Source organism: Adiantum capillus-veneris, chromosome 21 (genome assembly GCF_014529385.1).
Source record: "Adiantum capillus-veneris isolate H3 chromosome 21, ASM1452938v2, whole genome shotgun sequence".
NCBI classification, from domain to species: Eukaryota; Viridiplantae; Streptophyta; class Polypodiopsida; order Polypodiales; family Pteridaceae; genus Adiantum; species Adiantum capillus-veneris.
The window spans coordinates 27109390-27126935 of record NC_140951.1 but is presented as its reverse complement, the minus strand read 5'-3'; the positions used below and the strand labels follow the sequence as shown (position 1 = coordinate 27126935).

At 39.1% G+C, this 17546-nt stretch overlaps 1 protein-coding gene across 1 annotated transcript; it reads right to left on the bottom strand.

Annotated features, from left to right (window-relative positions):
- Positions 1-15190: 15190 nt before the first annotated feature.
- On the bottom strand, positions 15191-15929 carry LOC147430683 (uncharacterized). The gene is made up of 2 exons (XM_086494441.1): positions 15752-15929; positions 15191-15495 (listed from the first exon to the last, which is right to left on the bottom strand). Exons 1-2 carry the CDS (start codon positions 15861-15863, stop codon positions 15359-15361), a joined length of 249 nt encoding a protein of 82 aa, XP_086350567.1. The 5' UTR covers positions 15864-15929; the 3' UTR covers positions 15191-15358.
- Between the last annotated feature and the right edge of the window lie 1617 nt (positions 15930-17546).

Below are 17546 nucleotides of genomic sequence, written 5' to 3'. Positions count from 1 at the left end.
CCTCTATGGAGATGAAGACGGTCAATACTACAGGGCTGTCACAAGTCATGAAGTTCCTGTATAAAACAATCATTACTTTACAGCAGAAGCATTTGGCTCAAGAGGAGAAGACTACATGTCTAAAGGTGGTAATGTATACCATCTCATCATGGGTTTACCTCTAACTACGCACTTGGAAGAGTTAACAACTACAACTGTCACTGCACAAATGGGTGGCACAACACAAGGCACAACATGGAAAGACACAACACAAGTCTCGTGCACTGCACCTCCACAAGAGGTACCAGCTATGAAGATAGCCCAACTTAAAAAAAACTATCTTGGTCTCAAGAGCTACTTAACAAAGCACAAGAAGTCATATCATCAGGCATTAAACAGATGCCAACATCAGATATGGAACACTCTTGGATGGGGGAGTTCAAAATCAACAAAGAGACCCTATATCTTCAAGAGTGGGATTAAGAAGTCCAGCTTTACAAGAAGCAGTGTCCTTTTCAGGAGTCCAAGTGGAATGTCAAGAAGCATTGGAAGATGCCGAGCCGGAGGAGAGACCACTGGAAATTCACAATGCCCAATATAAAAGGTCAGGTCAAGATGTCGTTGTGGTCGACAAATACGATAGGCACTATGAAATAGCCGATGTGAAAAATATGGATGAGTTTGGCAATTGTGGGCAGCCTGTAAGTCACATACTTGGACCCCGTCCAAAAGCACCATCAAGGGAAACGGAAAACAAAGATTCAGTTCAATCTTCACCCTCGGTGCAAAACTCACCAAAATCAACTCGGAAACATAGCCCTAAGGCTATGCAGAAGCCCCACGTCAAAGACCATATACTGATGGAAGAATTAGCATCACAACTGCTAGAAAGCATGGATAGTGATTTGATCTTGTATACAAGCAATAATGGAAGCTATTTTTAGCTTCTCAAGGACAAGACGATGAAGGATAAAGAGACAAAGCCAGTGGATACACCTAAGTCAATCGTAATCTGCAGGTTCATGCATGCAAAGAAGAGGTCATATCTGTATCTAGATACCACAGGAAACCATTATCAGCAGTATTATGGAAAGCTGCCTTGTCCAAAGGGTGCACATGTTGAGATAGCAACATATTGCGACCAATGTGCCATTGGTCATTTAGTGAAGGACTGCCCAGTAAAGCTCTACATGGAAAAGAAGAAGCAACAACCCAAAAGCAAAGTTCAGATAGTGACAACAAGGGAATGGAAGAAAGAATCCCCAACAAGATCTTCGAAAAAGAAGCAGATCTTGTCGCAGAGCACAAAAGATAGGCTCAAGACACAGTTGCTTGAAGTCAAGGGTGTCAACGACATTATCATAGAGAATCAGGCTTTCAAAAAAGATCAATTGAATCAGTTGATTCAAGATCGTTTAAAGAACCTCAGTGAGGACAAGTCAGAGCATCCACAAGGTGATGAAGATGAAGCTCGTAGTTCAAGGTTCGAGAGCAAAAGAAGCCAAGATTCTGACGATAGTGATCCAACGCAAGAAAAGGTGGCAGAGGTAACAAAAAATCTTAGTGCCACATCACAAGTGGAAGACATGCAAATAGAGTCAATGGATGAAGCTGAAAGTCTACCAAATAAATTTTCTATTGTGGACTCTTCATTGATGATTGAACAAATCAAAGAGTATGAGAAGCTAAAAGAAGATGTAACTGAAGACATACAATGCACAGAAGAACAGAAAATGACTGAGTCCAAGATTGACTACCAAGGACAAGCAATACAGGATATGAATGAATATTTTCGAGAAGAGACTCTACAAAAACCCATGGAACAATGGAAACCAAAGGCCACGGCGACCATTGCATCAGAAGAAGAGAGTAAACCTCAACATCCTGCTACACAAGCTTCAAAACATTTCCAAGAAGAAAAGTCGCCATTGAATGACCTTCAAGTGCTAGAAGAAGTAAATAGTGACAGAGAGCTTCTAAAATCAAGAATCAAGGCGTCACAGTCAAAAACTAGCAATGAACACCAACAAGCAGCTACAGCAGAAGATAGTAATCACTTGGGACATGCTACAACCAGTCAAATGACAAAGACGTTCAACATACAAGAGAAGGACAAAGCTTCCAAGGCACAAAAGTCCAAGACAAGTACCAAAAGCAAAGAGGAAATCAGTTACTTGGCAGCCAACAAGAAGATTAAATTCTCGTTGGATGTGTATGAGAAACTGAAATTCAACTTTACAGCAGAGATAGATTGCACTGCCACGACTAATGTCATGTCTTATGGGCTATGGTTACTTCTAGGTAAGCCAGAACTGTATGAAATTCAGGTACAGGTTCCTATATCACATGGAATAGCCATCACAAGTTTAGGGATTGCAGAAGCTTCCCTTAAACTACGGTCAAAGGTAATCAAAGACAAATTCCTAGTGGTTGATTCATCGAAAATGAGTACACATTTGATTTTGTCCAAGCACTGGGAAAAAACATTGGTAGAAGAACCTGAATTTTCAACAATGGTCATCACGACTAGCTCTCAAGAAATCCAGCCTACTACTGCTCCAAGATTATCGGCTTCCGACGAAGGCAAAGACAAAATGAGCCCACAAATGTCCTACCAACAGAAGCAACCCCTTAAATCAGAGTCTTCAATCCAACCGAAAAAGGTTCAAGATAGAGCTTCTATATCAACTGACCACATGCTTCCACATGAAAGACAGACTCCAAGGAAAATCTTTCAACCGAAATACCCTACACTGCGAGATCACAGCCGCCAAAGGTTTTCAAAGGTCTACATCAAAGCTGAACAAATCAAGGTCAAGGACCCAATATGGGTAAATGAGCCTAGCCGATTGACGAAAGGTAAACACATGGGATGGATAGCCTCCCACTACAGCTTAGCAGAGCAAGGCTATTATGAGGGTCAAAAGAAACTTTGGTTACCAAAACCACAAACCTCTGCTTATGTGGTGGATAAAGGTTTCAAAAAGTGTCCCCAAAAGCAACAAAGCTCATATTTATATCGCCAAAGGAGACCAACCAACAAGGCTCGCCAAAGGGATGCAGGACATTTTAAATCCAACTGGCCTTCATACCAACATAGGACTTCATCGATAAATAATCCCAAAAATGGCACTCTTGTACATCTCAATACGACATCAAAAACATCATGGGAAGTGCCATCTACAATTCTTCAAGCACAAGGTTACTATCAAGGAAATCGAAGAATCTGGCTACCAAAGATGCCAGGTAAACATTCTTCAAGCAAACGACTTCAGCTTGAAAATAATCGCAATTTCACGGAAGGCAAAATCAAGGACAATGTCACACTCAAGGCAAAGGATATCTACAAAGACACGCTAATCACACGATGCAGATACAAATGGGTGCCAAAGGAAAAACACATACCGAAGAAGATTGAAGTCATCTCTAGCTCTCAAGAAATGTCAAGATAGACAAAGTGTTACAGGGAATGGAGCGAGCCAATCTTCTCAACCAAGTGACCAACAACCAAAAAAAAAAATTTGACAACCAAGGTCACCCAGGTATGGCAAAAGAAACCAATATTGCCAGTATGGTCCTTTACAAATCCTCTCTTCAAGGATGGGAGTTTTGAATTTCAACACCTATTCTTCGACGAAAGCTCCCGAGAGTAAGTCGAGTCGCCATAAAAATCATGGCATAAGAGTCAAGAGTCGGGCAGTTGAGCCACTAAATGAGCAAGCATTAGACCCAAGCTTCATGTCTTAATATTTTTTGTGGTCTATGAGTCTAGATATTTAGATTAAAGCTCAAGCTGGAGAGTTGAGCATACATAAAGTCATGTCACTCATGCTGGAAGAGGTGAGCATAAGAGTCAAAGTCTACTATTTTAAATGGTGGAGTGGCGGAGTAGTCCAGAAAACACTCACGCACATGAACACAGTGAGGCGAGTGGAAAAAACCTCGTCGACAAAAACCCTTCTTGTGAGTAATGGCAGCTCTTGAAGTCAAATATATTTTTGCTTCTCTAGCTACGTTCACCCCTGGAAGCACCCATTCAAACTCCGCTCGCACCGCATATTGTTTCCCATTCATCTATCTGTGCAAGCATATATAATGTCCCATCATTGGACATTTGTATTTGACACAATTTTTGTTCCACCCATGCACTTACACAACAAAATGACGATGACGAAGTGGTAACAGGTTTCATAAGCATTTGCTCACCAACAATGACTCTGACTTCAAGCTACTAACACTTATCCACTGTATATCCAGTAATAGTATCCATACGGCCATAAGTACTTTAACTCAACAAAACTCGGTTACATCAAACATAAGTACATATAGCCTCACATTTAATGGTGACTAAAGGCATTTTTTTTCCCACTGGGTTTTTCCCTTTAGTCCTATCCAGGTATCCAAGACCTTCATTTTGTAATATACACCACATTTTATTTTTGCTATTTTATTTTTCTTATAAAACACAAAAAAGCATACCAATGACATCCCTAAACAACTACATGCTCATCAACTACAGGATCAAAGGGGAGCGGCCTAGAAAAAATTCAAAAAGGCTTCAAGTTTACAGGTACACATGCAAGATGACACCCAAAGCACAAACAATACAGAGATGCCATGATAAAGCCTTGTTGCAACAACAAACCTCACTCGACTTATTCATGCTACAACAACCAATCGGAGGGGGAGAGCTATGGCTTCAACTACACTACATGTACAAGAAAAAGGTAACTCTACAACATAAAAAACATCTGGTAGAAGCAACTGCAACAACAAAAGATTCAACCAACACCAAAACATGAACCACTCGCCAAGGCCACTGCATACATAGGGTCTTGTCGGGGACGACAAGACTTCGGAGGGGGAGAGTGTTGAAAGGTCAATCTTTCAACAATGCTTCCACAAAGATTCCATAAAGATTCTCTAAAGATTCCAAATAAAGATGTTGATGAAGTGATGAAGATGAAGATGGATGTTGTAATGTGAAGATACAAGCTCATGGACATCATCGAATATCCCGTTATTATTATTTTGAGCCATTACGGCCACTTTTGTAATGTTTACGGGAACTTCATATTTTAAGTCGGCAATTGTATTTAGGCCACAGATGCTTTTTGGATGAGCAAAGCCAGCTCACAGTGTTGTAATTAAGCTCTATAGAAGCCTTGGGACAAATCAAGTCATTTTGGTCGGACATTAGGTTTTCTAAGGCTTAGTATATAAGCCAAAACCTAAATCTTTGTAAAGAGACTTCTAATAAATCTGATCTTCTGTGTCGTTGGGAGACTGTGAGAGAGTGAGAGAGTGTGTGTGTGTGTGCTACAGGAGATACGGTGGTCGGAATTGCAAACGGAGAGCAGCAGTGTGTTGCCCACGAGGAGAGCTACGCGTTGATGCTTACATCACGCGTGTTCGTCTGTGTTTTGGCAGATTTACCCGCGAGCTACTTTTGGAGTTTCGGTGAGTAACTGTTGTCCGTTTTTGCATTTCAGCATATCCACGCGATCAGAGCGAGTAGAGCTACACATTAGGCACTTTAGTTTTCGGAAACGTCGACCTGCAAAAACCGGCCAGACATCCCACGCGTTTTCTGCATGGAGGGTATTGAGTAGGTTTTTTTGGGCACGGATCTTAGGGAGAGTGGCCTATTGGTGTTGGTAGGATATCCCTCAAGTTTCGTAACGTTTCGAGAACGTCTAATGGGCTTTTGGCTTGCGGTAGCATCATAGGAGACTCTCACATTCATAGAACCGATGGCATGTAGAGTTGATATCTCTGTAGGAATTAGTCATTAGTCGGTCGAGTAGAGGTTGACACCCTTTGCTTGCTTCCACGCACCTGCGGGTCGAGCTTCGTCCTCAGTTGACATTATATGTTAGGTGAGTTCTCGCAGTGCTGACGTCTGTCGCGGCGTATCCGTCCAACACTGACCTCCGATTCACAATCGGAGAAGACCGGCATGCTCCATAACTTGAGCACTACACATTCATCCACTGACATCTGCCTGGGCCATCTGTCCCCAGCTGCCCTGCCCGTCGGGGATCTGCGACACACCCTACCTTTAAACTTCAGTATCTTGCACACTGAGGCTCTGTTTGACGAGCTGTCTGGACCGGCTTCTAGAGCACACTGAGCACTACATTTTAGGACACTAATAGGGCACTTTGGACATCTTCATCTCGTAGCCCAACTGAGCTCTTTTTGAACCTCCTTGGTTTAAAAAGCCAGTTTAGACATACTTTTTCGCTACCCTTTGGCTGCCCAGGTCCTTGGCACCTGCCCTAGCCTTTTGCACTACACTTGCCTGCTGCCTTTGCTTGGCATAGACCATTTCCTAGCTTAGACCAAATTTGGCCGCACCATGATTGCCCAGCCCCCTTGTCAAACATTTATGTTCAGCCAAAAGCATATGTACAAAACTTTAAAACTGGCACACCAAACTAACGATTAAGAGCACTCGCAAAACCATAAATGTATGTACATGCTATGTACAAAGCTTCACCCCTTCTCTCCGAATGGTCATATGGCGTATAGCAATTTTCGGATGTAACCAACAGGCAGTTTGCACTTTGCAGTCTTCCTACAATGATACTGTTGTTTTGGGCCTGTAGTTGGACGTTGATGATGAATACAGGGTAGAGTAGTGCTTTCTCTTGCTTAACCATGGTCTCTTGTGTTCATACAGTCTGTAGCTATCATGGTGTAATGTGAAATCTCCTGCCTTGTTTATCTCTACACTGCATGATTCTTGTATTGATTACCTGTTAGGGCTATGAGACACTAACAACTTCATGTGAAAGCATAGCGTTTGCTACAAAGAAGACTAGAAATACGTACAATTAGGGGGAAATTGCTTGCTATCGGCATCATTGATCTGTAGTTGAGAAACTTTGTAAATGTGTTGTATCTTCACTTGCTTGCTTCCATCGGCCACCTGCTTCATCTTCAACAGACAACCCTTCCAATGATGGGATTTTAGTCCGATGAATTGATGAGAGACTTTGTAGACTCCCTTTGTGCTTGGCCACATTGTCACCTACATGCCTATCACGAAGGTTGTGGTTATCCAATGGCCATTTTCATCTTTCTTGTTGTTGTAGCAAAATGCGTCTACCCTTGAATGAGGTCTACAACTCATGCTATCCAAGCTTCTTGCACTGTGCAAAATGAAGCTCCCTTATCCCTAAATCTTTGCAAGTTGAAGGTTGCTAAATCATAAAGGGCTCTCCAACCCTAAAGCTTTGCAAATTGAAGGTCCCTAAACCTTAAGCTTGGGTAGCTGAAGCTACTAAGCTCTAAAACATGTATGTGAGCCCCCATGATGAGAGTGGATAATGGGTGCAAGCATGAGAGGAAGGCCATGAGGAAGGGGAAAATAGACTATATTACAAACTCTCCATAGCCAAAAAGGATCCAAAACTCAGAACTAAGCTTGGGAGAAGGGAAGGTAAGTTGCAGAGAGAGGATTCCAAAAAGGTACTCTTTCAATAGGAGAGAGAGTTAAAACTGATATTTTTGGTTTTGGATCTAGAGGAGGGATCAAATCTAATATGTAGAGAGAGAAGGAGTGAGTGGAGGGAGGGAAAAGTAGATTTGAATGTCAAATTAATGATGAGGGGGCGTTTTTGGGGCTAGCCCACTACTTGAGGGTGGCCCATTGACTACAACAAGCACAATTTAGTATAAAAAAAAGGCCCAAATATTTTATTTTTGAAGATTTTACAGTTTTTATGTCCATTTACAAAAAAGAAAAACTTGCACTCCAAGTTTAACCCCTAGAAATTAGGAGCTAACAACTATTTTTGTCAACATGGATTTCTCCTATTGCTCCACTACTTCATCACTGTCATTAGGCTTGGGGAAGATTAAAGGGTCCAAGAAGATCCCAAACAAGTCCTCATGCCTAAAATTTTGATGTCCCATCATTATTTTTGCAGAAAGCTTTGTAATTAATTGAGAGTCTTTGATTATAGTCATACAATCTTTGAGTCTGTTTGTGCCGATTTGAGTTGTAAAGTCTATATATGAGTATGACCTTATAAAGTTGGCCAGTGGCCACGAGAGCCCTAGGTATAAAGCCCATTTTTTGTAAGTACTCTATCAAAGGTTTTATTTGGAGTGTACAATTGAGAGTGCAACAGGCCGTCGTACCTCTTCACGTTGGTATAAACAAAGTAGATCTTTGTTTTGTGTGCTATTCCCAACACATTTTCATTAGAGGGAGTTTTATCCAACAAATTGGCATTGGCACTTGCCTTTTCGAACATTGTGACCGTTAAAAAAAGAGCAAGAAGCCCAAGTTATAGGTGGGCTATCAAGAAGTTAAATGTGCGAAGCTAACCATCTTGGATCGTTCCTAAATAATGATAACCATGTGATGCTAGACACTATGGGTTTTGCATGGCCATAAACAGCATAATCAACAAAAGAAGTTAAGGCCACTACATCATGTGATGTTAGACATTGTGGGAAGTTTACAAGGTTTTGTATGGCCATAAACAACATAATCAACAAAAGAAGTTAAGGCAATCCAAGTAACATTGGCAAGTGAGATTAATAGCGAGATTAACGTAGAAAACAAGAAAAAGAACAAAGGTTGAAAAACATTCTAGGCACGAGCATCCTAGTCCCCTTCAATACAAAACGTACTCCTAGCAAGCTTCAACAAATGAACAAAATATATAAATTTGTAGAAGGATCCAAAAGAGCTTGGCATTTATTTTTGTTACATGAGTTTCCTTAGTGCCAGCTTATTTACATTATTTTTGAACGAGACTTTAGAAACCAATGTCGTCGAGTTTGAACGAGTGTACAGAATTTAGATAGGATATTGAAAGAAACAAAGAGGTAACATATGAGTTTTTCAATGCACCTTTGTATGCATGTAGTATACAAGGTCTATAAATGTTGAAATCCCTACACATAAGGCGTAAGGGGGTCAGTTACAAGAAATCACTTATATCACGTGCGTTCAAAGGGTAATTAAAAAAACCTTATACTTTCACCATATGAGGTGGTAAAGCAACCCCGTTTTCTTAAGAAACTTCTAGATTTTTTTCCAAAATCCAAAAAAAACCACCTTCTGTAAATATAGGCTTGTAAGGTTGTAGAATTTTTCCCAATAAAAACACCTTATTTTGAACTCACGCGCTCGATTTCGTTGAGATATAAAGGCACGATTTTACTTGACTCGATATTTGCAAATCCTTTTCGATACAACTACAATAGAAGGTAGGCTTTTGTATGCAGTGCTTGATATGTATGTCTTTGTCTTGTGACAGTATCACCATGTTGATTACCACCATGATACATTTTAAAATCTAGCCAAGTAATAGTAAGCTGTCTTTGGATTGTCAACCAAAAAGTAGATTAAATGCAAGGCGCATAGTTTCATTTGATTTCAAGCATGAGGTGAGGGTTAGGCGATGAAGACAGAGAGAACCTTGAAGGCATCTTTCAATTAATGTATTTTATTTTAAGCAAGCCAATAGGAGCCTCTTTTTAAAAACGGATAATACAATTTCATATTAAAACTCAACAAACCCCTCCCCCCCTCTTAACTCAGCAACAGGCCTTCGTGCCTCTTCACCTTGGTATAAACAAAGTAGATATTTGTTTTGTGTGCTATTCCCAACACATTTCCATTAGAGGGAGTTCTATCCAACAAATTGACATTGGCACTTTCCTTTTAGAACATTGTGACTGTCAAAAAAGAGCAAGAAGCCCAAGTTGAATGTGCGAAGCTAACCATCTTGGATGGCTCCTAAATAATGTTAATCATGTGATGCTAGACCTTGTGGGTTTTGCATGGCCATAAACAGCATGGTCAACAAAAGAAGTTAAGGCCGCTACATATTTTTAGATAATTAAATGTGGCAATCGACCAAGTAACATTGGCAAGTGAGATTGATGTAGAACACAAGCAAAAATCAAAGATTGGAAAACATCCTAGGCACGAACATCCCATCCCCTTCCTTTGAAAAAAGTACTCTTGGTAAGCTTCAGCAAATGAACGAAATATAAAAATTTATAGAAGGAGCCAAAAGAGCTTGGCATTCATTTTTGTTACATGAATTTTCTTAGTGCCAGCTTATTTACATTATTTTTTGAACGAGAATTTAGAAACCAAATGACATTTCAACATCCATTGCAGCTTGTTTGGCATTCACATTTTTCTTTTTAGTTGCAAGAATTTGTTCTGCAATGCGAGTGTATTTTGGAAATCTAGCATGAATATCTCTTGGCGGCACCGTACACTCGGACACATTACCAGGGACTTTAAACAAATGCTCTTTGATTCTGGTCGCATTACCACTGAACTCATGGCCGCATGCTTTGCATTTCAATCAAGATGTATTCTTTCTAGCACTCAAGTCATGGATGTAATTCCACTCATGTCCTTTTACCATGTTGAAAGATAAATTTAAACTGCCAGATCAACAAATCCACTTGTTGATTTCGAAGTCAAAATTAATTCAAAGCAACAAACTACACAAGCAATGCTCTATCGATCAGTATAGTGATCAAAATCTGTCCACATTATCAATTAGTATCGTGCTGCATTATCAATTAACAATAGACAATAATATGCTTTGTATTATTCAATAAACTCATGTTAAGCGTGAATTATATTTTGATGCACTAAATAACTTCATCACTTCAAACAAAACATTTTAATCACATTGCACTATATTGATTCATCTAAATTGCAAGCTTTTGGTTTTTACACATTATGATAATCGATTTTATAATCCGTTGCACTATATCGATTTATCTAAAGTGCAAGCTTAAATCTTTCACACATTACGATAATCGGCAATATTGATCAAATCTTGCAATTGATTCTCTTTGGAAATGGGATTAATTGCAATCTTTGACAATTGTCATATCTATTCGAAGTGCGAACATGAAGTTTTCACACTCCACGGTAGATCTTTGAAATCGTATCTATCTGCATTTGATACACGTGTACGATCACACAATATGATAGATGTAGGTATCCAGATAAAGATAACGTAATATCAATGTATTTGGACACGAGATTTCTAAATTTTGATTCCAATGAGAGCATAGTGTGATGGGTCTACACAGGACAACAAAATTTCTATCTATGTTCACTTTGAGGGTGAGAGAGTATCTACACATCAAAATCAAACTTACCTAAATAAAACTTACCTCTATTCTATTATATTTTGCTGACAGATAACCTCATGTGAGAGTACACTCTGGCACTACGGTAATGTCTAAACTATATCTTAACTTACTTCCATGTGTCAGGAAACTGAGCACGTAGCAAAAGCAAAAACCTTGTATGAATGAGAGTTTGAGCTCTACACAACATACAAAGCTTAGATAATTTGATTTTAAAATAAATAATTAAAAATTTATCTAAGCAAAAATTATCTAACCTTGTATGAATGAGAGTTTGAGCTCTACACAACATACAAAGCTTAGATAATTTGATTTTAAAAAAAATAATTAAAAATTTATATAAGCAAAATTATAAAACTTGATTTTATAAAAAAAGTAAAAATTTTGAATTTTCATTTTTAAATTATCACAAAATTCATTTTTTTTGTCTTTTGTTGACAAGGAATACCTTTTGAGAGGAACACTAGTCTCAATAGGCGCGTTGCCGGTATATATAGTTTTCTTTTTGAACAATACATCTTTCAATCGAAAAAAAAATTGTACTAAATATCTTTTGATTGAAAGATGTTTCGATCGAAGTATTTTTTGATCAAAAATCTGGAAAAACAATACGTTGCCCGTTTTTTATGATGTGTCACCGTATAAAACGCCCGTATAATATGGGGTTCGGTAAAATACACACGTATATGACGTATTATACGTTTTCCGTATAACATATAATGCAACTTAGGCAAGTAGTCCGTTTCTGTCAAGTAGAGAGTCGAGACAAGGAACAATTACCAGCGTCTAACTAATACAATGGCAATAGCAACTAAAGCAGGCTGAGGAAATTGTCCTTTTTTGACATAATGGTGGACGACTTGGTAATGAGAGTAGGACCACCCGCACTTTTTCTCGAGATGAGGACATCTCAAATCCCTAAATTGGGGAGATTGTAATGTACCCAATATTTTTCAATAAAAACTGCTTCTTTACTTTGCAAAAAGTGTTAAGGTTCGCATTTTGTTAAGTCAAAGAGAGTTTTACTGGAATAATCGAATTAAAAATCGGACTCTATAACTATTAATTATGGCCCTTCTTCACTTGGAAACAATAAGTTGATATAGGAAACTTAAGCCTTAAAACTATGTCTAAAGATAAGAGTTGACCCTTAAAAAGGAGGAATCATTTTAGAAAAGAGCTAGTAGTTTTAGCAAAGGAAGAGTGTTGTTAGCAAAGAAGGAGTATTTTTAGGAAAGAAGGGATATTTTTAGAGAATCAAGAGAAGTAAGTCAAGATTAGAGCTGAACTTTCTTAGTGCCGGCTTATTCAACGAGACTTTAGAAACCAATGCCGTCGATTTTGATTGAGTTTGAACGAGTGTACAAAATTTAGATAGGATATTCAAAGAAAAAAAGAGGTAACCTATGACTTTTTCAATATACCTTTGCATGCCCGTAGTATACAAGGTCTATAAATGGTGAAACCCCTACACATAAGGCGTATGGGGGGTCACTTACAAGAAATCACCTATATCACTCGTGTTCAAAGGGTATTTAAAACAAACCCTATACTTATATTATATCAGGTGGTAAAACAACCCCCTCTTCTTAAGCAACTTACATATTTTTTTCCAAAATCCAAAAAAAAAAACCCTTCTATAAATGTAAGCCTATTAATGTTTTAAAATTTTTTCCAATAAAAACCCCTTATTTTGAACTCACGTGCTATACTTAATTTTTAGGGGTGATCCCCCCAAAATATAAAGGCACAATATAAAGGCACGATTTTACTTGAGCCGATATTCGCAAATCTTTTTTGATACAACTACAATATAAGGCAGGCTTCTCTATGCAGTGCTTAGTATGTATGTCAAGTTGTCTTGTGAGACTAACTAGTAGATATCACCATGTTAATTACAACATGATACATTTTAAAGACTAGCCAAGCAATAGTAAGCTGTCTTTGGATGATCAACCAAAAAGTAGATTAAATGCAAGGCACGTTATTTCATTTGATTTCGAGCATGAGGTGAGGTTTAGGCGATGAAGACGTACAGAGGGCACATTGAAGGCATCTTTTAATTAATGTTTTTTATTTAAGCAAGCTAGTAAGAGCCTCGTTTAAAAAATGGATAATACAATTTTATATTAAAACTCAAAAAAATTTCCCCCCCTAAACTTAGCAACAGGCCTTCGTGCCTCTTCACCTTGGTATAAACAAAGTAGATATTTGTTTTGTGTGCTATTCCTAAAACATTTTCATTAGACGGAGCTTTATCCAACAAATTGACATTTGCACTTGCCTTTTAGAACATTGTGATTGTAACAAAAAGAGCAAGAAGCCCAAGTTACAAGTGGGCTAGCAAGAAGTTAAATGTGCGAAGCTAACCATCTTGGATCATTCCTAAATAATGATAACCATGTGATGCTAGACACTGTGGGCTTTGCATGGCCAAAAACAGCATAATCAACCAAAGAAGTTAAGGCCGCTACATCATGGGATGTTAGACATTGTGGGAAGTTTACAAGGTTTTGTATGGCCATAAACAACATAATCAACAAAAGAAGTTAAGGCAATCCAAGTAACATTGGCAAGTGAGATTAATGTAGAAAACAAGAAAAAGATCAAAGATTGAAAAACATTCTAGGCACGAGCATCCTAGTCCCCTTCAATACAAAAAGTACTCCCGGTAAGCTTCAACAAATGAACAAAATATATAAATTTGTAGAAGGAGCCAAAAGAGCTTGGCATTTATTTTTGTCACATGAGTTTTCTTAGTGCCAGCTTATTTACATTATTTTTGAACGAGACTTTAGAAACCAATGTCGTCGAGTTTGAACGAGTGTACAAAATTTAGATATGATATTGAAAGAAACAAAGAGGTAACATATGAGTTTTTCAATGCACCTTTGCATGCATGTAGTATACAAGGTCTATAAATGTTGAAATCCCTACACATAAGGCGTAAGGGGGTCAGTTACAAGAAATCATCTATATCACGTGCGTTCAAAGGGTAATTAAAAAAACCCTATACTTTCACCATATGAGGTGGTAAAGCAACCCCGTTTTCTTAAGCAACTTCCATATTTTTTTCCAAAATCCAAAAAAAAACCACCTTCTGTAAATATAAGCTTGTAAGGTTGTAGAATTTTTCCCAATAAAAACACCTTATTTTGAACTCACGCACTCGATATCGTTGAGATATAAAGACACGATTTTACTTGACTCGATATTTGCAAATCCTTTTCGATACAACTACAATATAAGGTAGGCTTTTGTATGCAGTGCTTGATATGTATGTCTTTGTCTTGTGACAGTATCACCATGTTGATTACCACCATGATACATTTTAAAAGCTAGCCAAGTAATAGTAAGCTGTCTTTGGATTGTCAACCAAAAAGTAGATTAAATGCAAGGCACATAGTTTCATTTGATTTCAAGCATGAGGTGAGGGTTAGGCGATGAAGACAGAGGGAACCTTGAAGGCATCTTTCAATTAATGTATTTTATTTTAAGCAAGCCAATAGGAGCCTCTTTTTAAAAACGGATAATACAATTTCATATTAAAACTCAACAAACCCCTCCCTCCCCCCCCCCCCCCCCCCCCCCCCCTTAACTCAGCACAACAGGCCTTCTTGCCTCTTCACCTCGGTATAAACAAAGTAGATATTTGTTTTGTGTGTTATTCCCAACACATTTCCATTAGAGGGAGTTCCATCCAACAAATTGACATTGGCACTTGTCTTTTAGAACATTGTGACTGTCAAAAAAGAGCAAGAAGCCCAAGTTACAGGTGGGCTATCAAAAAGTTGAATGTGCGAAGCTAACCATCTTGGATCGCTCCTAAATACTGTTAATCCCTCTGGGTTTTGCATGGCCATAAACAGCATGGTCAACAAAAGAAGTTAAGGCCGCTACATATTTTTAGATAATTAAATGTGGCAATCGACCAAGTAACATTGGCAAGTGAGATTGATGTAGAACACAAGCAAAAATCAAAGATTGGAAAACATCCTAGGCACGAACATCCCAATATCCCCTTCCTTTGCAAAAAGTACTCTTGGTAAGCTTCATCAAATGAACGAAATATAAAAATTTATAGAAGGAGCCAAAAGAGCTTGGCATTCATTTTTGTTACATGAATTTTCTTAGTGCCAGCTTATTTACATTATTTTTGAACGAGACTTTAGAAACCAATGCCATCGAGACTTATTTGAAGGCCACAAGGTAGGCACCATAGGAGCTCTCATGCATGAACATCATGGCAGCAACAAAAAGTGGTGGTGTGGCAATCACCATGAAGCTCGAGGGTTGCCTCACATGTGGCATCGCAGGTGGCATTCACACAAACGGGGAGTTGAGGGGAGTTAGGGTGGCACTCCTCTGAATACAAGGGGCAAATCACAAAAAAGTTAATACAAGCGGCAAATCACACAAAAATTAATGGATGAGCATGAATAAATTTTGTGAGCACTTTACTAGAGGCCAAATAGGCCATGCAGACAATTACGTGATAGCAAATAAGTAAGGATGTGATCACAAGAACCATAGTTATGTAAGTGATCCAACTATGCTAAAATTGACTTGCATAGTTACATAAAAGACAAATCGCTGCCTACGAGTAAGAGTAAGAGTATACCTTGGGCCTGCACGAGAGCTGGGGAGGAGGGCAGCAGGAGCAGAGCTACTGCCAACATCGCCACTAGTGCAAGGCCATGCACCTCCTTATCGCTAGCTTTCAGCGCTGCCATATCTCTGTGTAGAAGCGTGAGCAAGAGAGCGAGTGTGTGGGCCGGGGGTATATGTGGGTGTGAGTGTTGCTGGCCATCCTTCTTTATACTCTCTCTCTCTCTCTCTCTCTCTCTCTCACTCTCTCAAAGTGTCGCCATTTCTTCGTCAGATGTCGTCATCTGATACAGGATATGAAGCATAGCCAGCTAGAGGCCGCGATTTCTGAGCTCTCGCCCACCTTCTTTCGTCAGCTTCCCCCCATAAACTATATACTATTGTTGCCAACATCTCATTTTAGTGCCAGAATGTCACCACGTCTAAATAAGGGCCAACCCCAAAGTCATCCGTTAAATATTCAGACCGCCCCTTGAACAACTGATTGGTTCTACTACGAGTGGTTGTCCACCCCTTAATGGCCAGATCGGAACAAGAAGGTGGCTATCACCACGCCATGCCATCAAAACTAGTATGTAATATGAACGATAGACCCTTATTGGTTGGTCCACATAAGTTCCTTAGTACCTAAGTCGGCGGAGATGTTGCCTTGCCCATATTTGAATCTAGGGCCTTGCCCCACTTCCCATGAATGCATGCTTTTGCCCATGCATAGAAAAATTGGAATATATTCCGGTAGTACTCTCAAAGTAGGCATGATAGATATGTTTCAGTGACACATTTTGATAATTTCCTCACACCCATCTCCGTGAAAAAAATAGAAAAGGGCCACACGAAGAGAGCTAAGGACACATTTATGAGGTACTAAAACTGAGCACTTCCCAAAGCTAGCTTCATTAGTATGACCTTCCCAATCCCTTTAAAACTTATGCACACATACAGCCAAATTCAAAAATCGTCATGAAATTTTGCTATGCTCTATATTGTCAGCATGGTGCTCATGTCTAAATGCACACATTGAAAATAATATATCCTCATCTTGGAATTAGCACGCTTTTGGTTGAAAAGGAGGACACTTTAGTGTTATGCAGCTTCTATTGAACTTTTATTTTGGAATGGTGGGACAAGAACTAATGCAGCTATAGGGGAAATACTAGGCCATGATAATATTATCACATGTCTGTGGAACTTCCATTATGATGCCCTCTCTATCCTTAGTCCCTTCATTCACCTTTCTCTTGTAAGAGATAGCAAAGCACGTACAACTGAAGTGTAGTCAACCATTTCAAGGTTTCTCTCTCCTTGGAATGTAGCTGACTAGTGGTCAGAACAGAATCACAAGAGCTAAAGAAGAGGCTATTGCAACATACATCATAAGTAGAGCATGGAAATGAATATTGTCTTGCCTTGACGGCCACTGATAACTCTCGTTGATGTAACTTGTAGATCACTATAAGAGATAAAGAGGGGGATAATAAGATTGGAGTTGTGCTTGATCTTGTCATAGGTTATTGCCATGGATTTGGCATGTACATCATTGTCAAGGTTTATGCTTTTCCATACGAAGTTTGATGGTTCAAACTTTGAGCATTAGAAAGCAGGTATGCATGATGCATTGACTCAATTGGGCCAAGTGTTTCCACTACAGACAGAGTCTATGATTGATGATGAGTGGGAGGACTTCGACGGGATTGCACGCCCGACGGTCATGTTACACCTTTGGTGAGTCTTTCAATCACATTGGTTTGGATGCATGTACAACTAGAGATTTATGGAAAAGATTGTGCAATGCTTTTGGCACAATTAAG